Source organism: Schistocerca americana, chromosome 1 (assembly GCF_021461395.2).
Source record: "Schistocerca americana isolate TAMUIC-IGC-003095 chromosome 1, iqSchAmer2.1, whole genome shotgun sequence".
NCBI lineage: Eukaryota > Metazoa > Arthropoda > Insecta > Orthoptera > Acrididae > Schistocerca > Schistocerca americana.
In genome coordinates, this window is record NC_060119.1 from 347011548 (window position 1) to 347036812 (window position 25265).

At 38.7% G+C, this 25265-nt stretch overlaps 1 protein-coding gene across 2 annotated transcripts in view; it reads left to right on the plus strand.

The window, feature by feature from the left end:
• The window catches only part of LOC124599346 (double-stranded RNA-binding protein Staufen homolog 2-like), a 256128-nt gene that overhangs the window by 150447 nt on the left and 80416 nt on the right, over nucleotides 1–25265 (plus strand). For both annotated transcript variants that reach the window (XM_047136071.1, XM_047136070.1), the window contains exon 10: nucleotides 11375–11530. In XM_047136071.1, the coding sequence (XP_046992027.1) occupies nucleotides 11375–11530 (156 nt within the window). The remainder of the gene's footprint in view (nucleotides 1–11374; nucleotides 11531–25265) is intronic.

Here is a 25265-nt window from a genome sequence, read left to right on the forward strand (position 1 = left end):
TAAAGGTTGCAAAAATAATGCTGTTTGATGCCTGGGCAAGATTACTTATTAGACAAGGGAAGGTTGAAAAATTTGGCCGAGCTTTAGATGATAAATGTATTCTCAATTACTGGCAGTAGCACATCTTAAGAAGAGTCTCATCATTCATAAAGTATCCCAATGTTTCAGATCTTCTTAAGGCTTGTCTTACATTGTCCCATGCAAGTAGACACACGGAGAATTGTGCACAAGATATTTAAATATGGACAGAAAGCACATTCAAATTATACTGCTTATAAGAAAGAATGTGAAAGGAAAAGTACAAAACCAAAGACATCTTGAAGAGGAGATTAAAAAGATAAATAACATTAAAAATTCAATTGACTGTGAAACACCTGCTTTGGACGGTGTGCGGGGGTGGGGAACACCAAACATCTAAGAAGGCTTGAGACTGCTTTAAAAAGACCTTCAACGAAAGCAGTAAAATTGTTTTAAAGGCATTATAATCAGCACAGGGTATGCTTGAGGGTGCACAAATTATGAAAGAGTGAAAGAAAGGGAGGTCGAAAACATTCAGAAAAAAATCTTTAGAAAAGAAATCTACTATGAGTACTTAATTTTTTGCTAAGATTTCTAAGAAACAGTAATACAAACATATTTTCTTGATCCTTCTCCAGTATTAAAGTGTAGAGTGTCATTAGTTGTAAATATAATACGTAAATATTTTTGTGAATTATGTTGTCCAGTATTGAACTACCAATACCAAATTACCCATGTACCTGCATATATTAATAAATTTTTATGAAGGTAAGAAGTTTGCCTCACCCCGTCCAGGGTCATAGTAGATAAATTTATTATGGTCTTAACTGGCCTTATTGGTAGGGGATTATCAAAAATGAAAACAATCCATTTGTGGCATATCTATTTACTGCAATAATTTGTCACATTTTAATCACCTTTTTCAAATATGTTGTCACCTGTATCGCATTTTTCAAGTGCCTTTATGGCTTCTCATCCCGATGTTTGCTAAAAGTAATTCATTATTGTTAGTCTGTTGGCATTTAGTGGGAACACTGCTGTGATACATTCAACTTTATTTCAAAGTAGTTGTTGATATTCCAGGGGACATCTGCAGGACTGCCTGCCCATGGACTTTCTCATCGTCATAGTGGATGGTCTTATCCAGAAAGACAATATGTGAGAGTGAAAGAAACGTCACACATTGGCAGTTAGTATTCAGTTAAAAGACCCCTGAAATAAACACTTGAATGTGGAGGTAACTAGCTACAGCACACTCTTACACTTTGTTGAGCTGTAGTTGTTGACTGTGGTGCTCTTTTTACTGAAATAATGCAGTAATGGAGCATATTGACACTAATGTTGTCAGTCTCAGTTGTTATGACAATCTTTAGTTCATCCAGTATATGCAGTCTGTTTTTATAGACCCATCCTTTAAGACAGCTCCACAGCAAGAAGTCAGGAAGCGTTAAGACCATAGAACATATGACCATAATCCTTTACAGATGATTCAGTCACCAAAAGTTTCACTCAAGAAATGAATTTTTTCATTAGATGTGTGACACTGTCCAATTGCAACAAATAATAATGTTCATCTGCCTCAAGAAGCTGTATGAGCTGTAATGTCATTACTTCTGCATCACTTTCTGAGCAGTATGATATGAAATCTGAAATTTGACAGTTATTATACTCAAACTTTTTGAAGGTGAGCCCAGCATCATATGCCTCACCTCATCTATTTTAAATACACCAGAATGTCCAGTCTCTTCTTGCCTGCATCTACTTCACATTCTTGGAAATTATTGATCAATCTTGTTATTCTTCAGTTGTTCGGCAGTGTGGCAACAGGTTATTTCCTACCTACAACTTGTGTGTACAAACAACTGTCAAAATACTTAACAATAAAAACTTTTTGTTCTCATGAAAACGACACATTTACCAAGTAATGAACTGTGCAATACTACAGACGTCATTTAGCCTTTACCCTTTGTGTTTGTGTTTTTGCTTATTGTTATTTCTTCGTGTGGTGCTATCATGCAGAGGTTGATCAATGAATGCATTACAGCTCCTATTTACAGACATTATTACTTTCATGTGCATGACTTTTTGCGCACTATGTATGTTACTTTAACGATTTTCATGATTCTTTGTATACCTTTATCGAAGTGCTCCTTCACATCACTGCAGATGAATAAAATAAAATGACTTGCTGTCTTTCAGCAGAATTAAAAAATAAGAATGGTGTACATTGTTGTTTTATGCTGTTACTGGGGATTATAACAAGGTACCTTTTTAAGACTGAGACCAAATAATGAAGCCAATAATAGACACAGGGTTCTTGCTCTGAAAAATTCTGGAGCTTTGTCTACGATCCCAAGGAAACGATAATTAATACTTGTTAAGTTTCCATAGCAACCAGCAGCAATCCATATGCAGTACTAAGAAATTACAGAGCATTATTTAAAGTATCCGTTAATTTGACATTTCCATAGTGATGTAAACTGGCATTATTTTTGCCCTTAATGATTCGTGCCACATATTTTGAAATACGTGAGGAGCACACTCAAGGCGCTTGGTGCCTGTAACAAGATCTCTCACTGTTCCTTTGTTAATTTTGACTACCATAAAAAGATAATTATAGATATCATGCTGCAATACTCAAGTTGAGAAATAATGTTTGATTGTGGGCTTACATGCGACCTTTTGTTGTGTACAAGGTAAATGACTTTGTTGATAACAATGGGAATTATATTTTAAATAATAAATATACATTGCCAGTGTTTAGTGATATAACTATTTCCAATTGATTGTCTTGAATAGGTCATAACTGTTAATATCCATTTCTCTCTTGATTACAGTTGTCTGCAGGAAATCTGGGAAAAACCAAGGAATTTTTTCATCCAGGAAAAATGTGGGAATTTTGTAGAATTCAGGGAATTTTTTGTTGGTTTACTTTTGGGTCAAACTTTTGTAATTTTGACTGGTAAAAATTGATGCTCTTGCAAAGAATTTTACTTTAGGCTGCTACTGCAGAATAATAATGCAGCAATAAAACAAATAAGAGAAAAACACCAATATAAAACTGAAGTTGCAAAGAAAATGCACCATTTAAAACAACAAAACAGAGTGCATATACAAGTGTCCGCTGACAGCAAAATGTGTCAAAGACTTTAGGACAAAGACTATGCAATATTTTGTAACAACAAACTGTTTTTGATGAGTGTGGCATCACAACTATTTTAAGTTAGGTCCGTTTGAGCTGTTGCCAGTGGGCTCATCCACACGCGCAGGGCTGAAGGTGCATATGAGCAGCACCTTCTTGTTTGTCACAAATCTTCATCTTTTCAATGGGATTTTCAATTTTAGAAATAAAAAAATTTTACTCAGGGGTCAGGTCTGAAGATTAAGGAGGATGAGGCAACACAGTGGTTTCATTTATTGTGCAAGCAGCCAAATGCTACTGTGAAAAACTTTTCTAGAGCTTCCAAGCAGGCAGATTTGCGCAAAGCAGCCAGAGGTGTAGTAGGGAGTAATCTCCATGTGACACACATTGTCTCATGATTTTTGCTGTTCCCTCTTCATTTACAGCTCTCATGTCAAATCAAATCAAATCAAAACAGATTTGCTTGACTGGGGGCTATCAAATGAATTAAAATACATTCGTATAATCACAGAAGACCAAAATATGTTATTAATTTCAGTTTTCTGATTTTATTTTATTTTCACGCTATTGGCAGTCAAGCATTAGTCACTTTGCAGAACGATGAATTCCCCCCCTCTCCCTCCCGTTGCGCGCGCGCGCGCGCACACACACACACACACACACACACACACACACACAGGCAGTTGGTTTGTTTGGAATGAAGTGTTTCATTCCACACTATTAGCTAGCATTGCTGTTCCCTGAATTTCAAGTGCAAGTTTTCATTTTCTGGCATGTATGGCATTCTCTCTCTCTCTCTCTATTCGTTTAGTCGGTTCCGACTCTTCGTGACCCCATGAACCAAATCACGCCACTTTTTCCTGTCTTGCACTTTCTCCCGTAGACCTTCCAGGTTGGAACACATTGCTTCTGTGATGCCATCGATCCATCTCATCCTCTGACGTCCTCTTCTTCTAGTTCCTTCAATCTTCCCCAGCATTAATGTTTTTTCCAGCGAGGCATGCCTTCGCATTGTGTGTCCAAAGTAGGTCAGCTTTTGTTTTAAGATTAGACCTTCCAGGGAGAAATCTGGTTTAATTTGCTCCAATATTGATCTGTTGGTTCTCTTTGCAGTCCATGGAACTCTAAGAAGTTTCCTCCAACACCACAAATCGAAGGAGTCAATTCTTCGCCGTTCAGCCTTTCTAATGGTCCAGGTCTCACATCCATACATCACAACTGGAAAGACCATAGCCCTCACAATATGGATCTTTGTTGCTAGTGTTATATCTCTGGACCTTATAACCTTGTCAAGGTTTGACATCGCCTGTCTACCGAGCAACAGGCGTCTCCGGATTTCATGGCTGCAGTCGCCATCAGCAGAGATCTGGGAACCGAGATAACTGAATGTGGTCACTACCTCCATGGTTTCTCCTGCTGTATCCCAAGAATTGGTAGGTGTTGTTGCCATAATTTTCGTTTTCTTCACATTCAGCATAAGATCAGCCTTTTCACTTTCGTCTTTCACCTTCAGTAAGAGTGTTCTCAATTCTTCTTCACTTTCTGCCAACAGGATCGTATCATCCGTGTTCCTGAGGTTGTTTACATTTATTCCAGCTATTTTAATTCCTGTTTCTCCTTCATCTAGCCTCGCATTCCTCATGACATGTTCTGCATACAGATTGAATAAGTACGGTGACAGTATGCAGCCTTGCCGGACCCCTTTCTGAATCTTTATCCATTTCGTTGTTCCATACATAGTTCTCACCGTGGCTTCTTGGTCAAGGTATGGCATTACACCACAATAGAGAACCAAACCTGAGATAATACACTAGTGGTACTCCCAAGAAAATTAGCTTCCTGGAAATGACACTGAAAAGCTGCAGCAAAAGTTTACATATCTGCCTTCCATAAAATACGGTGTTTTTTGGTCACAAAAAATGTTTCGGCCCTTGTCTGGTACCTCCTTCAAGCTGGACATTATTTCTTAATTTGTGTTGTTTACATCTTAAATTTATAGAATGTCAATCTTGAGAGTAAATTATAGACTAGCAGCACACCGTGTTTTATCATTGTAACTCCACATAAGGCTTTATATTTACTCCTGGAGTGGAATATTAACCGGCAATTATACAACTTCTCAAGTATTCTTGTTAACTTTTATACATTTTGAAGAAGTCATAAAAAGCTTTATATAAAATCTGTGTTAAAATCACCACATAGCAATATGTTTGGCTGCTTTGAGTTTTGGAGTCTAGTTTTCAAACAAATATTGTGCCAAGGGCTGCACGCTAATTTTGCAATCCTTGTCTGGATAGGATATGATAGAACAATTGCCCCAAGTGCAATAACACCATATGTCTCCTTCTAGCAACTTGGCGCACTGTTGCCCATGGTCACGTGATGCCCCACTAAACACAAAATTCCAAACAGAAATGTGACGAAAGGTGTACGAGCAGAGCAAACACAAAGCAGAGGCTTCCTATGTCATAGCAGCTGTGCATGCGCAGTAACACCTCTCTTTTGGCACTTTCTGATAACTGCTGAGAGAAACCTATTTCTTACAGATCACAGGAAAATATTGTGAACAGGGAGTTTGAGAAGCATTACTTTCAAAGTAAATTTCCTTTCATGCTACATGAATTATGTTAAGTGTGAGAATGTGCAATGAATTTCATCAATCAAGGAGTTTTTGATCCTCAGTCAAACCTTAACAATTTGAGGAGCAGCCAAGACGGACATTTATATAATAATTTAAAATTTTGCTGGCACATTTGTGTTTGATATACCTTAAAGGGTAACACACACAAAAAAGACCAATGTTATTGTGAAAGTGTAGCTTTTCTTGTAGCTATACTATATGTATGAGGTCAGTTCAAAAATTCAGAAACTTTGTCCACAAATTTTTTTTGTGCTTGCTTTTACTTATTGTGCTTGGGTCTCCTTCAAAATACCTCCTCCACCATTGATACAATGTTCCCAACCCCACTTCCACTTCCGGAAGCAGTCATCGCATGCCTCTAGCTAGATCACGTGAAGTGCCATTTGCGAATGTTCATTTATCTCGTTTGTCACAAATCTTCATCTTTTCAATGGGATTTTCAATTTTAGAAATAAAAAAAAGTACTCAGGGATCAGGTCTGGAGAGTAAGGAGGATGAGGCAGCACAGTGATTTCATTTATTGTGCAATAGTAATGCACCCACAACGATGAATGTGCAGGTGCGTTATCATTATACAAGAGCCACAGATTGTCTCACCACATTTCAGGCTGTTCTCTTCTCACATTTTCTCACAGGCATCTCAGCACATCCCAATAGCACCATCGATTAAAGGATTGTCCCTGTGTCATAAATTCATGAAGAACTAATCCTTCAAGTCAAAGAAAACTATCAGCATGGCTTTGAAATTTGACCTAATCTGACGTTTTTTTAAATAACCTTTTCTGACCACATCACATCACTATTTATGACTCTCTTAAGGGACATCTCATTCTCATTTGTGCAATATCCCATAAGCTCTTCACAGGTTGTGATACAAAGGTCTTTCTGGCCTTGACTCATGAGCTGTGGGATGAACTTGGTTGCAACATAATGAGTTCCAAGATGCTATGTCAAGATTTAAATCATGACATGATCCAACTGAAATGTTACATTCTTCTGCAAACTCTCGGACAGTCAGTCTTCGATTGACACACACAATTTCGTTCACATTCCGAACATGAGCATCGTAGTAGACATCGAAGGGAGTTCTGAACAGGGGTCATTTTTAACTTCTGTCAGGTCATTTTTAAATCGTGTGAACCATTCACAACACCAAGTATGGTGTAAGTACTCATCACCATAGGCTTCCTGCATTATTTGTTGCATCTCTGTAAAGGTTTTTTTGAGTTTCGCACAAAATTTAATTCAGACTTGTTGCTCCTCTAACTCTACCATCTCAAAATTTGCAAACTGTGTTACACAACGCTCTATTCAATATAACACTGAACAATACCTAACAAACATACAACAATGAATTTTCCAGCAGCTGCACATTGGTGCGAAATTAAGAATGTTCTGCCATTTTTTTGAACAGACCTCATGTATTAATTTAAGACATGAACTTTTCCTATTTATTTGTTTGTGCTGCTTAACAGCAGTGTTGCTGTTGACTGACTACATCATGCGTCCTAGGCTCTGAAAATCTGCTGTCATTTTCTGGCTAGATAATGTGACATTGGCTATGATTGGCTGACAAAATCACATCACAGTCTTAATTTCAGTGCTTCAGAAACTAACATGATGTGTTTGGTGGAATTTGTATTTACAATTTCATAATACAAAAATAGGCAGCATACATCTTGCTGCATATCAAAGATTTTTACAAAACACTTACATCTCTCTCTCTCTCTCTCTCTCTCTCTCTCTCTCTCTCTCTCTCTCTCTCTCTCTCTCTCTCTCTCTAAAGTTCTGCGAAGTTGTATCCTAGTGTATAAAACCTTTAACGTTCAAAGAATTAGTAGGTTTTACAGTTCCGAGGGAAAGTATACTGTCACTTAACATGGAGAAAGTGTTTTCATCTAGGAATAAGTGTATTTTTAACTGGGAAACCCTGGAATTTTTTTTCCTGGTCTGAATATACACACTGTATAACCTCCATGGTCAGTGATGTGCTTCCAGATGTTCAACTAAGTTGTTATTCCTGTTATGGAAACAACAACTTGACTGAACACCTAGAAGCACACCATTAATCAGTGATGCCAAGAAGACCTAAAGGACCCCTTAAAGAAGCAGACTTGTTTATCGAATTCACTCTTATCTAGCTTTGGATTTGTGGGATAAGCACAAACACATACCAACAAAGTTTATCAGTTTAGCTTCACATTGAAGCAGATACTCTTCATGTTTGTGAATATTTTGACAGTAGTGAGAATGACCATGAATTTAGATGAAGCATTTCTTACATTGACTGTGGCTCTGTGTTTAAAGAAGAAAGCAAGAGACTGGTCCAGGGAACGACTGAAAATGAGAGATTTGCTCATAAAAATCTACTAACGGAAATATTACTCTCAAAAACTGATGATTACATCAACTTTCTTTAAATGGACATTGAAACTTTTAATAACTCATTAAGGCCCTAAAAGAGCAAACTTGTTACTCTAATTCACTCATATCTAGCCACTGATGGTGTCAAACAAGCCCATCCACATACCAACAAAGTTTTTCAGTTTAACCTTACTTTTGAAGCAGATGCTTTTCTTACATACTGTACTTTGACACTAGTGGGAATGGCTACAAATGCAGATGAAACGTTTCTAACGCTGACACTGGCACTGTGTTTAAAGCAGGAAAAGAAAATAAGACACTGGTCCAGACAATGTTTTAAAATGAGGAAGAAATATAAATCAGAAAACTTGTTAAAGGAAGTGTTACACTCAAAACCTGATGATTGCATCAACTTCTGCGTATGGACAGTGAAACTTGTAATAATTTGCTTGGAACTACTTCGTCCTCCCATTGAAAAATAAGACAAGTACACGAAAATTTATTCTCTTCTACTTGGTGCTCTAATGACAGTTCATTAAAATACCACAATGTGAGAACATACAGCCCACGTCTTCCACTTGTATTTCATGCACAGAATATTGATTTTCTTGTTGACTTCTTCCTGTGTAATATATGGTTGGGAAGATGTGACACCACTACCATTTTGGTAATTGGTAATTGCCTGTGCTATTTTATCTTTGATCGTAATTATAATATTTGTACAAATTCATTATACAGTGAAATAAATTGCAATAAAACTATTTTTCACGAAACATATGCAGAGAAGTATTATACAAACAATGTCCACCACATTGTCAAATTTGCCATCAATCAAAATTTCTGCAAACCCATTAGATACATACAGTGTTTGACAAACATGTCAAGGAGCAGATATTTTGCAAACTTAGTAAAATTTGACAAATTTTTTTATTCCCTATGAGGCCCTTGAAGAGAATCTTCATGGTATTTGCATAATAATTATTAACACCTACAGCAATAAATCAAAAAAATGTTATTTCCATACTTTATAAAAATTATAAATTAATTGAAAGGAAAGAATTAGTTACATACAAGAGACTTACAGTTTTCACTCATATCAATCCCGTTTCCACATTTATGTGGAAGATGTTTTTATGTTTGTTACATTGATGTTGTTTGACCAAAAATATTGTTATAAACATTGTATTAGCAAAATTGCTGAATTTATTCATTTACTGTTGTACGCTTATTACTAGTTAATAAGTGTTGTTGTAATCACGATATTCCTCTCCGGGCCACCATGTTGATGAAATAAATCCGATGCTCAGTTTTTTTGAGAGCTTTTCGTTATTTGCTATTACTGTTGGTTTCGGTTATTTCTGCATGTTCCCTCCGAAAGTTCGCAAACTCCCTTTGTCTACATTTCCAATGTCATAGGCAGTAACTCACATAGTCTCATCCTGAAAATTGTCATATTTCTGTAGTTCACCAGCTTTCAAGGTGAACTAGAGATCTTCATTGCTTCTCATGGAAATCAGACAGAATAACCATAAATGAGGAAACGGGGATGCATAATTTAGTCCCATTATTTAGCAAATCTTTTGCAAAAGCTACTACCACACTCTTAACTTTTATAAGATATGGTTAAAGTACCCCAGTACACCATCAAAGATTTTATAAAAGATATTTAACAAACATCTTTTACAGTGTAATAAGGGCCTTTTGAACTGTAAGCGTGTGCATCTTATTTCCATTGTAAAAAGTGTGACCACTAAAAATTCAGCTCTAAGAATAATTAATGATAAAAAGTGCTAACAATGATGAAATTGCAATGACAGCTAATGAAGTTTCACTTTTTTCCTCCCTCCTCCCTGAAAAAAGGTCTCTTTGTCCTCTCCATTTCTTTCTATTTTGTAACACAGTAAGTGCTTTATTTACATGGTGGTGAGACTTCTGGAAAACTTGGAATTCTCAGAGGACTTACATTTTGCTTGGAAAACTTGAGGAATTTCAAGAATTTTGTTTTTTAACCTAATATTGGAATTTGATTGCATGTAGCTTTGTAAATCACAAATTATAAAATACTTAATATTTCAAAGTTTCTCAATTATTTTAATATTAGTCCATGTGCAGACTGAAGTAACAAATGAAAATTTGTACCAAGGCCAGGATTTGAAGCCAGCTCTCCTGTTCACTAGACAGATGCGTTACCTGCCACACTGTCCTGGCACAGTTTTCTTGCACAGTTGTACGGACTTCCCTAGCACGCCTCCCTCCTCAGTTCAAATTACCATTCATGCCTCAGCGTGCTTGGTATTCCCCCTAAACTCGAACAGCCACCGTTGGCTGATGTGTGAATGGGAATTTGGATTGAGGAGAGAGGCATGTTAGGGTAATCCATACAACTGTGCAAAGCCACCTTTCCAAAATGACATAGTGGTTAAAGCATCTACCAGTGAGCAGGACACCCAAATTCAAATCCCAGCTTTGGTACAAATTTTTATTTGTCACTCAGTCTGCATATATGCATCATAGATCTTTGATGCTTGAAAAGGTCTCTGAATCATATAGTTTCAATTGTTTTATATCTCTTTTATACCATATGTATCTCCTTCTAATGGTTATGAAATATTACATGGTATCGCGATGGCAAACAGTTACATATATGTCACAGATATTAGAGCGACAATATTAATGTATTTTCAATCTCTCACTGAACATTGTTTGAACTGAGTCATTTTCACTGCCAGGTCGATTGTGGCGTAAAACTACATCTTTGCTCACAAAATTACTAACTGCTTGCACAGTATTCTTTGTCAGAACAGGAGACTGTTGACTATTGACACTTCATGGTAAAATTTATTTCCTGAAAAACATTTTGATAACTTCTTGGAATCTATTACTAATTAGAAGAAAGTTATAAGCATTGTCAGGGTAAAATAGTTCAATGTAAATAATTTTTATATGGTGGCTCATAGCTATGACAGCCCTCCTTTCTTAAATTAGAAATTTGTTGTCAAATATCTGTAAATTTGCATGAGGAAAGTTTGGAAAAATAAGAAATAATTCCCTACAAAAATATTGGCACCCCTCACAAGCATGTTCTTTTGTTTATCCACTTACTTTCCTTTATCATACCCATGTGTACACAAAATAGCAAAACAATAACACTGCCAGCAAAATAGTCATCTCATTGTTATATGCAGTAGTGAATTTTATCTTTTCTGCAGTTATCAAAGAAGAGAGCAGCTGAGAAGATGTTGGAGGAACTGAAGAAGCTTCCACCTTCGTCTCCAACCAACCTGACAACCAGCATGTCAAGGTTAAAACGCCGTGCAAATCCAGGCAAAAAGAAGACACGAAATCTAATTAAAGTTTATCAGCAGGTAAACAAGTTTTTATTGTGAATAAGCGTTATTCCTCCAGTATGCTTTAAGAATTTCATGTCCCAAAGCTCTTAAATATTTGAAAAGTGTCATGATTTACGTTCAAGAGCTGCTGATACAATTTATTTCTTAAACAACCTGTTTCAGTCCAGAGACAACCACCACAATCACAAAAACATTATAATCTCAAAATGAATGGTGTCAAGTAATAAAACCCATTAATACATCACTGTTGTCAAATAGCAAAAAACTTACATTGTCAGTCACGAGAATGTGCCAAACAGTGCACTCTTTCATGAAATACTAACAGTCAGCATCAACATTATGAACAGGGGCATTTTACATACTATCTACAAGTTCTCTGTTGTACATGTTGTCGCCACACACCCCACGGACAACAGCCAGCCAAAACCCCATGCAGAACCTTTTTTAAGACTTTTCCAACCTCCCTCCAACTGTGATCCTCCTCCCCATCCACCCAGTTATTGCTTATTAATCTTTCAGGAATTCACCACTTCTGACCTGGCTTCATCTTCCTTTCCTAAATCCATTCCCCATGATTCCCATGTCACTCCTGCAGAACACACAGCTATCTGTAACCTGAGAAACAATCCAGATATTATCAACCTTCCCACAGAGATTTCATCACAGTGGTCACAAATCATAGTGATTATTTGACTGAGGGTCTCCACCACCTTTCCAGCATCTCTGCATGCAAACTTTATGACCATGATCCCATCCCAGAAATCCAACTGACTTCCAACAGCTCCTGAAGACCTTTTATCTGTCTCAATATTTGACACCTGATTCCATCTCCCTCCTTACACCAGCAACCCCCTGCACACCTGGCTTTTACCTACTCCCCAAACTACTCAAAACCAACCCCATAGATCTTAAAACTGGTTGTCCCCTTGTGGCTGAGTATAATTCTCCCACAGAAAGTACCTCAGGCTATATTGACCAACCCCTCCATACTATTATCCATAACTTTCCATCCTATATTCAAGACACTAATCACCTTCTTCACCACCTTTCAATAATTCCTGTCCCTTTACCAGCAGGCTGCTTGTTGGTACATTTCCCAATGCTGTCCTGCTGCCAAACACACCACATCTTTTCTAATCCTCCTAGCCAGCCTCATCCTGACCAAATATTATTTTCACTTTTGAAGGCCAAATCCATAAACAAGTCTGTGGTACTGCCTTAGATACTGGCATGGCATCATCCTATGCCAACTATTTGTGTGCCATATAGAGAAACCTTTCTTATTGAGTCAGCATCTGAAACCCCTTATCTGATTCATATTCATTGATGATATTTTCGTGAACCGGGCTCGTGGCATGGACAACCTTTGCTCTTCCCCTCCACAATCTCAACACCTACTCCTAAATCTGCTTCACCTGATCTTTCTCAACTCAACAAACCACCTTCCTAGATTTAGTTCTCCACATTGCAGATGAGTCCATAAATATGGGTGTCTGTGTCACTGGCTCCCAGAGAGCATCCCAGAGAGCATCCCAGAGTGCCCCCCAGAGAGCATCCCAGAGTCACCCAGAGAGCATCCCAGAGTGCCCCAGAGAGCTAAAACACTAACAAGAATAGCTTCTCGGCTTTTGGCAGGTTGACTTAGCTGCTGCAGCTATATACAGCGCCCGTGGCTACGTAGTTCGCCTGGCTGCCGCTAGAGCTCGGCGGATCGTGCTACAGTTCTAACTAAGCGCCATGGCTGCAGGAAGTGTGACGTATGGCGCGGGTCTTATCACCTGTTCCATATCAAAAAGTCTATTTCATTACAACCTCTCCACCCATGGATGCCACGTGGAAGGTGGTAATCAGGAATTGTCCAAATATGCCTATAACTTCACCAGAGCATTTGTTAACAGACAGTATCCTATCCAGCTCAGCCATAAGCAGATCTCCTATGCTATTGCCTCCACTGATGCCAGTGAACCTGTTAACCAGCCACCAACCAGCACTCTGATTGCCCAGTATCACCCTGGCCTTGGAAAGCTCAACAACATCCTTCACAAGGGATTCAACTACCTCACATTGTGCCCTGAGTTGAGGGATATCCTACCCAGAATTCTATCCACATCACCCAAAGTAGTGTTCCATGACCCACCCACCCAACCTACGTAATATCCTTGTCCATCCCTTTTCCAATCCTATACCTCATGGTCATTGCTTTGTGGTTGGCTCAGGTGCAAGACCTGTTACAGACACCCACATGCCAGTGCCTACCACAGTCAAGTCACAGATATTTCCTACCCCATTAAAGACATGGGCCATGTGTGAAAACAACATGTTATATATAAGCTGTGCTGCAATTGCTGAACACCATTCCGTGTGGTCATGACAAATAACCAACCGTCTACTTGTGTAATTGGCCACCACCGAACTGTGGCAAATCACAGACTTGACCACCCAGTTGCCGAATGTGCTGCACACCACAGCATAAATTACTTCAACAGCTGTCTCTCATTACACTGGCTGTTTTGATACACCCTTCCAGCACTTGTTTCTCTGAACTATGCAGGTGGTAAATGTCTCCCCAGCATGTCCTGTGCTCTTGCAGTCCTCCTGGCCTAAACTTCCGCTAACCTTTTCCCCACTGCCTCACCTTACCTTCACCTTTCTTTCTTCTATCCACACCACTTCTTACCTTCCAACTGCTTTCATTAATCAGTATTTTGCTAGAAAAAGAGCAAGAGCTCGAAAGCTTTTCTGTGTGCTACACATTAATCGACCAGATGCGAGCAGCTGCCTTTCCCTTATTATATGTATTGTTCCATCCGGGAATTTCCTTCATTGTTCCACATGAGAGTCTCGTAGCTCTTGTCACTTTTCAGAGGAAGCTACTGTGTGAGACAATACTGTCATTTTGTTGGTGGCAGACAGCCATTTCCATACTCAGTGTTTCCATTTGATGATATATTGAATGGCTGCACTCTCTAAACGTGAATGAATACAAGTGAATACCCACAACAAAGAGAAAGAACCTGATAGGACCCCATAACAAAATCACTAATAAATTTGTGGAGCGTGTCACATCATTCTAACATTTAGGGGTACATCAACATTAAATAAGACAGACTTATGAAATTGGTGTGTGAGAGGGTTCTGGGAAAGTGCAGTACACCTATATAGAGAAACTTATATGTGACACTAGTGAGGTGTACAGTACAGTACCGCTCCATGGCTTGCTTTCATTATCAAGTAATCATGACAACAGACATTGGACAAAAACAAAGAGGCATTGCTAGTGTCATAAGAGACCAATAAGTTCCTGTTACACATTCACACACATTTCGCTGATTTTACTACTTCGAGTCATTGGTCTGTGTTTGATCTTCTGTACATTGCAGTTTTGCATCCATGTCACTTGTAACATAGACTCGAATACATCTCAACAAAAAGCAGAACAGCACCATACTCTATTGTCAGTTAACTGCACGAACTTTTTGTATTTACTTCCACATGAAGCATTAAATTTCTTCGAGTTATGCTGATTCCTGACATTGCATGTACATCTACATACATACTCTGCAAGTAATCATACAGGGTGTGGCAGAGGGTACCCTGTACTCACACATAGTCAGCTTCAAGTACCAGTTGTCCTAAATTTTCTGAAGTGTTCCTCAAAAACAACATAGCCTTCTCTCCAGGGATTCCCTTTTGAGTTCCCAAAGCATCTCCATAATAAAGTGTGTTATTCGAACATACCAGTAACAAATCTACCAGCCTGCTTGTGAATTCAAGATGTATATGCCATGGGACAACCGGGAAATCTGGGAACAACACTGGAATTTTTTCATCCGGAATAAAACCAGGAATTCTTCCTTTTTTTAGTTTTCACATAAATTTTTGTCATTTTGACTGGTAAGAACTGATACTCTATCAAAGGATTTTACTTTAGCCCCTACTACAGCAGTAAAACCTAAAACGAGAGAATAATACCAAAATAAAACTTTACTTGCCAAGAAAATGCACCATGTACAACATCAAAACATAGTACACACACAAGTGTCTGCCAATATTCAAAATGTATTAAAGGCCTTAGGACAAAGACTATGCAAATACTTGATAACAACTAACTGCTTTCAATGAGTGTGGCTGTGTACATTGTTAACAGGTTACAAGGAAATATTGTGAATGGTGGTCTGAGAAGCATTACTTTCAAATTAAATTTCTTTTTATGCAAGATGAATTACGTTGTGTCTGAGAATATGCAATGAATTTCTTACATCACGGGACCATTTGACTCCCATTCAAAACTTTCAGGGCCAGACACTTAGAAAACTTTTGGGTCCTGAAGACCAGCCATTCATGACATTATTTAAAATTTTACTGATACATTTGTGTTTGGTGTATCTTAAAAAGTAACACACGCTAAAAGAGATCAAGCTTCAAGGGTAATTTTTCGTATTTATTTTAGTTCTTTCTTAGATTACAAATGTGCAGTAACGATGAGAAAAAGTATAATTATCCTTGTAACTGGCTTTTTTTTTTACAGAGAAGTTGAAGTGTTGTGGCATGCCGAGAGACTTGTTGCAATCAGAACAACCAGTTTGCAGAATGAGATTTTCACTCTTAGCTGAGTGTGCGCTGATATGAAACTTCCTGGCAGTTTTTTATACCAGTTTGCTTCTTTTTTGCTTGTTTTGCTGGTGAATTGTCTCATCTTCTCCAAACTACTCTTAACATTCGCTGCTGCTTCTCTTGAAGCAGTTCTGTGAATACACAACAGAAGGCAGCATGTGTCAAGCAACAGGTAGTGGGATGCCCATGCTTTTCTCTCATACAAAATGAGTCAAGTTTTCAAGTGATAGGTGGCTTGCATGTTGAGAAAACCATGGCCTTGCACTATGCGCTTGGTCTCCTAAGTGTTGAGTATAAAACGAAAACGTGTGCAACTACTATGTTCACAGCTCTAAAATATGATCTCTGTCAGGAAAAGTTTGTCTTTTAGCACTTTCCTTCCCCAATTTTTAGGATCGTTTTTGTTATTTATTTTCTTAAAATACAAAAAAACATTGATGCACGGCTTGATTGTTGTCAAAAAGTGCATCAGTTACCCTTGTATTTTTGTCCTTTCATTTATCTTAGAATAAGAAAGAGATTTTCTTCAGTAAAATATTCAGTCAGTTCTTAAAATCCCCACCCCTCCACTGATTAACAGTGACGTTGCTATTGGCTGACTATATCAAATGTCCTGTGTTCTGAATATCTAATGTTACTGGCTGGCAAGGTCATGTGACATGAGCTACGTTTGGGTGACAACAGTGCTATCTCAATTTCAGTGCTTTGGAAGCTACTTTGCTGTATTTGGTCGAATTAATGGAGTGTACATCTTGCCGCACATCAAAGATCATTCCAAAACTTGTTTTCTGCAAGGTTTCATTTACTAAAGCGATGAGAAGTTCTACAACTGTGTATAAAACCTCTACCATTGACCAGTCAACCATAACACTTGCAGATAAGTTGTACAGCTCCAAGGAAAATATATTGTCACTTAACATAGAAAAAAATGTACTTTCACATGAGTGATAGTGTATTTTCAGCCAGGAAAAGTACATAGATTTTTTTGTCTTGTCCACATATACACCCTGTAATAGCTTCAATCTTTCTATAATCTTACCAGATATGGATCCCAAACACTCAAACATTACTCAAGATTGTGTCACACTAGTATTTTACAGATGAACCACACTTTGCTGAAATTCTCCAATTAAACCAAAGTCTACCATTTGACTTCCATATTACAATCCTTACATGCTCATTCCATTTCATATCGCCTTGCAACGTTTTGCCTAGATATTTAATTGAGGTCACTGTGTCAAGCAGCACACTACTAATGCTGTATTCAAACATTACACATTGTAACTTAGATTTTTATACATTTAGAGCTAACTGCTTAAGTCATCTTGTATACTCCTACAATCATTCAACGATGACACCTTCCCGTAACCGTAGCATCAGCAGCAAATTGCTTCTCATCCTGTCTACCAAATCATATATGTATATAGAAAATAACAGCTATCCTGACAATACCCTTGTCTCCAATGAACACTCGCAGTCGAGGACAACATACTTAGTTCTCTTATTTATCCCTTTGGTGACAAAGCCCGAATGTAGCTTGGACCGCAACTTCATGTTAAAAAGACCCCACCTGAGCATATATTGGACTATGGTTTTCTTGATATGTGTGCCACGTATCGCATGAAAACTGGACTCATTTCAGTTGAGGACAATGTAGAGACATCTCGCAACCAGCGCCTTTACTGGTGCTGCCTTCCGTTGTCAATTTCTTGAATTATTTTGAAAGAAACATTAGCAGATGTAACAGCTGCAATCGTAAATGGCTGAGCCAATATGGTCGTATTGGCGTAATTTCATGCGTGTACTCATTAGGTTTTGCAGTTTGATGTAATTCTTCTACAAATATGACATGTTTGTTGAGTGAGCAAGAAATTTTGAAAGCTCAAAGGGAAGAAATTGCTCAGCAACTCACCTTTCACAGGGAAGATAATTATAGGTACTTCCTTCAAAATTGTTTTAAAATTTGCAGTCTTGGAGATATATCAATTACATATGTGCAGTAGCACTTTAAATAACAGCATAAATGGCCAGTTTCCTAGGCCCAAGTGGCCAGTCTCCGAAGTGCTAAGAGGTCTCCAAGACACTCACACGCCTGGGAACCTTCATTAACAGTCTGCAATGGGACACCATGTCAAATATTTTTGGGAAACCTAGGAATATGAAATCTGCTTGTTGTCAGTCATCCATAGGTCTCAGAATATTATGAGAATAGGACAAGATGAGTTTCACTGAACAATGCTTTCTAAAACTGTGCTGATTTATGGCCAGAAGCTTTTCCATCTTGAGGAAATTTATTGTACCCAGACTGAGAATGTATTCAAGAATTCTGCAGCAAATGAATGTTCTGATTTAGAAGATATATTCTTTTACTCTTCTTACATACTGGAGCCACCTGCACTTTTGTTCAGTCCGTTGAGACTTGGCACTGGGGGAGGGATTCATGATAATTGCAAGCTAAGTAAGGAGCCATTGCTGTAGAGTAATCTTTCTAAAACCAAGTTGAGATTCCAAATGGACTTGATAACTTATTTGTTTTCAACTCTTTCTGTTGTTTTTCTCTGCCGAGGATGCCTATTACTGTGTTCTCGTGATGGAAGTCAGTTTGATGGTCAAATTTTGTATGTTTGTACAACTCTTCTGCATGAACAGTTTCTCAAACACAAAGTTTAAGACTTGAGTTTTCCATTTTCTATCTTCTACTGCCACACCAGACTGACCAACGATTTCATGAGACTGTCTTTCTGTATGCTTAGCAGTTAATCTATAGACGTCCCAGTGTATCCTCAGTAGGTTAAAGCCCCCTCCAACTAATATTGTATGATCTGTATATTTCTGCACTACTGGCCATAGACTTTCTTTGAATGACTCTCGGACTGTCACAGCAGAATTGCATGGTGAGTAAAAACATCCAGCAATTAACTAGTTTTATTTATTGTGCACATTTCAGTGTAAAATCTGAAATGTCATGTATATTTGTGTTTCTAGTAGCCGCAGTTTTGTGTTTTAACTATTGTTTAGTGCATATTTCTGCCATTTTTTTGTCTGGTGTTTTTTTATGTGAAAGAAATCAGTTAAAACCGAAGAACTCATTAATTGATCAGCAGCTTGTGTCTAGGCAGCAGCACTTGAGAGCACAGCATTTCATTTTTCAGTTCCATCTTTTAAATTACAATTTATTCTATAGTTTGTCCAACTATAGTATGGATAGGAACTATGATTCGTGTGTTCAGATGTGAGCTCTGTGGTGTCCCTTTCCTTGCAGCTCCAGGCGGCTCTGATGTCAGTCACGTAACTTGGGATAGTTGCCAGTGGTCATTGTTGTAAGGTCTGGACATGTGGATGCAAGATACATCCAACCTGTGTCACTATTGTGACCGCACATGAATTGAGGATGATCCCCTCATCCTTGGCTGATGTGGAGGTCATTTCAAGATGTGGCAGATGGCGAAAGACTTCCCGGGAGGCTGATTGAAGGGCCTTCCCGGTTCTTCTGAGGAACAGATTTCGGGTGCTATCTATGGCCCTAAAAGTTCCTGAGGCAGATGAAGTCACTTGGTCTGTCCCAGAGGAAGCCTCTTGTCCCGCAGTGTTAGTTAGGTTGGGTTGAGTTGTTTGGGGGAAGAGACCAAACAGCGAGGTCGTCGGTCTCATCGGATTAGGGAAGGATGGGGAAGGAAATTGGCCTTGTCCTTTCAAAGGAACCATCCTGACATTTGCCTGGAGTGATTTAGGGAAATCATGGAAAACTTGAATCAGGATGGGTGGACGCGGGATTAAACTGTCGTCCTCCCGAATGCGAGTCCAGTGTGCTATACCACTGCACCACATCACTCGGTCCCGCAGTGTCTGGGGATTCACAGTGAGTAGGATTACAGGAAGTTAGGAGCTTCAATTTGATGCACATGATGAGGCCCCTTAAGGATGTGGCAGCCAAGGAGGGGAAGGAATCCAGTTTGCTCTTTGTTTGCATACCGTGAGGAGTCATTTCAGATGTGGAAAGGCTGATTCCAGATGCCATGAAGAGTACAGGGTGCAGCCAACTGCAGGTGGTGGCTCCATGTTGGTACTAATAAAATGTGTTGCTTTGGTTCAGAAGGGATTATCTCTGGTTTCACATGGCTAGCTGAAATGGTAAAGGCAGCCAGTCTTGCTTGCATGATGAAGGCAGAGCTGGCCATCTCTAGCATCATTGACAGGATTGACTGCAGGTATAGAGCTGAGTTGAGGGTCTGAATCAGAAGCTCATATGGTTCTGTGACAGTGTAGGTTGTAGATTTCTCAACTTGGCCATAGGGTGGTGGGGTTTCAGGCTAACAGCTCAGGTGTCCACTACATTCAGGAGGCTGCTACACAGGTAGCAAGGACCTTGTGGAATGGATTGGGCAGTGTTTCAGGTTGGAAGGTCTTGGGAAAGTACAGAAAAAAGACTTCATATTCAAAGGGTGCAGGAAGAACATGGGGAGGGTAGACATAGCGACAGTCAGTATTGTAATTGTAAACTGTCGTAACTGTGTTGAGAAAGAACCAGAGCTCCAAGCACTAATAGGAAACACTGAAGCTCAAACTAATTACAGGTACCGAAAGCTGGCTAAAACTGGAGATAAGTTCAGCTGAAATTTTTACAGAGGACCTAAGAGTGTTTAGAAAGGATAGAGTAAATACAGTTGACGGCAGCGTCTTTGTTTCTGTGAGCATTGGTAGAGGCTGTCCTCGACAACAGGAGTAAATTAAATGATTGGTTCCTTTTTATCGACCCTAGCTGAGATGATACAGTTGTTAGGTATTTCAAATAAAACTTGAGTCTCATCACAAATCGGTGCCTCACTCGTACACTTGTAGTTGCTGTTGACTTTAATCTAATTTCGATTTGTTGGTGGAAGTACATATTCAAAGCAGTTGGAAGGTGTAAAACATCATCACAAATTTTACTAACTGCTTTCTCCGAATGGTAGTAGAAGTCCATTCAAAGTGTAAATGGTTGTAAAAACATACTTGAGCTCTTAGCAACAAATAAACCTGAGCACATAGGGAGTATCATGACAGATACAGAGATTAGTGACCACAAGATCATTTTAGCAAGACTGACCACTGCAACATCCAGATCCACCTAAAGTAAACACGAAATAAATGTGTTTCAAAAGGCAGATTGACGCCTTCCTGATAGACGGTCTCCATCCAAATTATTTCGGTGTAGATGAGATGTGGCTTGGATTCAAAGAAATAGTATGTGAGACAATTGAGAGATTTTCACCAAATAAATAAAAAAGATATCCCCCATGGTACATGAAACAGGTCAGAACACTGTTGCAGAGACAACGAAAAATAGCATGCCAAATTTAAAAGAGCACAAAATCTCGAAGATTGGCAATTTTACTGAAGCTCAAAACTTAGTGCTACTTTCAATATTAGATGCATTTAATAGCTTCCACAATGAAACTCTTGCCTCAAAATATACCAGAAAATCCAAAGAGATTCTGGTTGTATGTAAATTACACCAAAGGTAGGATATAATCGGTATTTCACTGTGCCAGATCAGTGGTAATGTAACCGATAACAGTGCCACAGAAGCAGAGCTATTAAACACAGTTTTCTGAAATTCCTTCGTCAAAGAAGACTAAGCAAATGTTCCAGAACTCGAATTGAAAACAACTGCCAACATGAGTAACCGGGACATAGATATCCTCAGTTTAGCAAAGCAGCTTAATTCACATATACTGTGTTCGAACAGTTTCCATTACATTAGAGATAATGGTCTATTAATACACAATCAGCATGGATTCAGAAAAGATCATGCTTGTGGGACATAACTAGCTCTTTATTCACACAAAGTATGAGTAATATCAACAGGAGATTTTAGATTGATTTCATACTTCTAGATTTCCAGAAGGCTTTTGACACCACTTTTCACAGGATGCTTATCATAAAACTGTCTGCGTACAGGGTATCACTTCAGTTGTGCAACGGGATCCAAGATTTCCTGTTGGAAAGGTCACATTATTTGATAGTAGACATAAAATAATTGATTAAAACAGAAGTGTTAGCCGGCATTGCCCCAGCGAGTGTTAATCCTTATCAGCAGGAATGATATAGGAAATAATCCAAGCAGCCCTCTCAGATTGTTTGCAGATAACGCTATCATTTACCTTCTAGTAAAGTCACCAGAAAATCAAAACCAATTCCAAAATGACTTAGAGAGAGAATATCTGAATGGTGTGAAAAGTGACAGTTTTCTCACAGTAAGGGAATGTGTGAAGTCATCCACATGAGTACAGAAAGAAATCTGATGAATTTTGATGATAAATCATACAAATTTAAAGGGTGTCAATTCGACTAAATACCTAGGAATTACAATTATGAAAAATTTCAGTGAGACTGATCACATTGATAATGTGGGGAAAGCAAACCAAAGAATATCTTTTATTGCAGATCACTTTAGAAGATGCAACAGATCTACTAAAGAAATGCGTACTTACACTTGTTCAGCCTCTACTAAGAGTATTGCTGTGTTGTATGGGATCCTTACTAGATAGGATTGATGGAGGGCATCGAAAAAATTCAAAGAAGGGCAGCTCATTTTGTATTATTGCAAAATAGAGGAGAGAGTGTCATTGATATGGTAAGCGAGTTGGGAAGACAATCATTAAAACAAAGGTGTATTTATTTTTTGTTGCAGCAAGATATTTTCACAAAATTTTAGTCACCAATTTTCTCCTCCGAATATGAAAACAATTTATTGTTGTCAAACTACATAGGGAGAAATAATTATCATCTTAATATAAGAGAAATCAGTGTTCATATAGAAAGATTTATGTATTAATTTTTCCCATGTGCTGTTAGTGAGTGAAACAGTAGAGAAATAGTCTGAAGGTGGTGCAAAAAACCCCTGTAGTGTGAACTGCAGAGTATTCCCGTAAATGTAGATGAGCGTAATTCCACATTTACCTATTATACATGATCAGATAACTTCACTGTCACACTCAAATTAGACCTCAATGTATTATACAATATTTTTGTCAACTGCTATGAGCACTCCCCTCTTGTGGCATCTAATCTGTCGTTCGAATATATTTTCCATAAATTGCTGAATATCTCAGAGCTTTCTACTTTGGGTTTCAGCCAGCTCTCCCTCTCCATCCTGAGAATAATTTGAGTATGAGAAATTTCCTGGAGGTCAGTAAATTCGAAACTTACCCGTAAATTCAGGAACTCAATTTCGAATACTTCTACAATGTACTTATAAAATTTTGGCAGATGAAGTGTCTTTTCTCTGAAGGCGGTCTGAATTTGCTGTCCGTGTATCAACTGGTGAGTGTTCATCAGAGAATCTCAAACTATGGTGTAGCTTTTTTAAAAAAAAAAAAAAAATAATAATAATAAAAAAAAAAACTCATTTGCACTCCCAAGTACTCTGCTACACATAGCTGCTGTCTTTGTGTAATGTGTCAATGGTAGGCATTCAAATCTCCCCTCCCCCCAAAAACTCGGGTCCAAAAACCTGCAGGCAAGACTGTCACAGGTCACAGTGTTGACAGTGCCTTTGGTTGAGACTCTTCACTCGGCTTCAAACCAAAAGACCGTGATCAACTGTGGGAACAACGCTGCAAATTACGAGCTCTGCTTACACCTGTGTGTGAAGTGAGCGGCCTTCACCACTTCTGCCAGCCGCCAGTGTAAACTGATGACCTCAGAGCCCAAGTGACAGGCATTTTTATGCCGACGTGAGCCGCAACTTCGTGGACGACTGTACTTTGCATGCTCAACAGCCTCCTCCACATCTTGGATAAAGCTACCCTACTTTTTTTCCAGCCCTGAATACTATTTCTAAGGGCCTCCACAACATGCCTAACAGTGGAGATCCTGATAACTAGCAAACCCTTGCCCCTGTGTGCCTGCTCAGACCCTGCTGAAGGAATGGCCACACATCCACTCACAGGGCAAATAGGCAAGACCAGATGCCAGTCTGCACATTGGCCCTCCTCCTCAAGCAACACAGAGTGCTTTTACCCCCACTGCTCACCCTGCTGTGAGAGTGAATCCACCACATTGTGTACACTAGGAAGTGCCTCAGCAGCAGAGCCCATGAGCAAAACAAGTGACACCTGAGATGTCCCATGTGACAGGCATATTCTCTGCTACTGCTGCACACCAGACAGCAACCGGAAGGCAGCTCATTGTAGCCAAAATTGCATTCAGCTGCTCGCAAACTGCGTCCATATCCACACACAATCTGCACACATCCTACCCATGCTTGTGCAACTAACTGAAGAAATAAACTATAAAAGCACAGAAAGAAACATAGATATGCAACTTGCTACTCTCCATATGCATCACCAGCAGAGGTTGATAACTTAATGAGCTGCGTACCTGCTGCACTTAAAAAGAAAGTAAGTGAGAGAGAGTACATTTCCACTTTTCTCTCTGTCCCTGTTTCTCTCTTAGTTCCACATTACATACAACAGCTACCATATGCTAACAGTTAGCAGAATAGTGTATATTTCCTTATGTGATGCATTTAGTAATACTAACTCTCAGATGAATAGTTTGTATTCATGGAATACTACAAGTGAATTATTTGTTTAATACTCAGACTCATAGAGCTAAAAATGTGGTCTCTTGGATTGTTTAAATAAAGAGAACCTCAAATCTTTTTAAGGCTAAAATTTTACAGGTCAAGTGGATCCTAAAATGCATTCCTTGAAGTGAAGAACTAACAGACATTAATTTTTTATTGACATATTCAGTTTGCACTGTATACCATCAGCTGTGAAGCACATAGCAACCATTCAAAGTGATATATGTCTTTTACAACTAAATTCAGGTACAGAACTGAACTCTGGTTTCAGAATCATTTGGCTCTATAGTCCTTACATGTTGTTTGTGAGAGGAAGAAGTATAATTGCTATTCCTTCAATACACTCCAGTACACTCCTCACTGTGTTCTTCAAAGAGAGAGAGAGAGAGAGAGAGAGAGAGAGAGAGAGAGAATGTGTGTGTGTGTGTGTGTGTGTGTGTGTGTGTGTGTGTGTGTGTGTGTGTCCCACAGGCTATTTAACGAGTGCTTTTTGCAAATCTTCACCCACACAAACCACCACCTGCTCCTCAATTTCACTCTACTAATGATTCTCTCTAGAGAAGT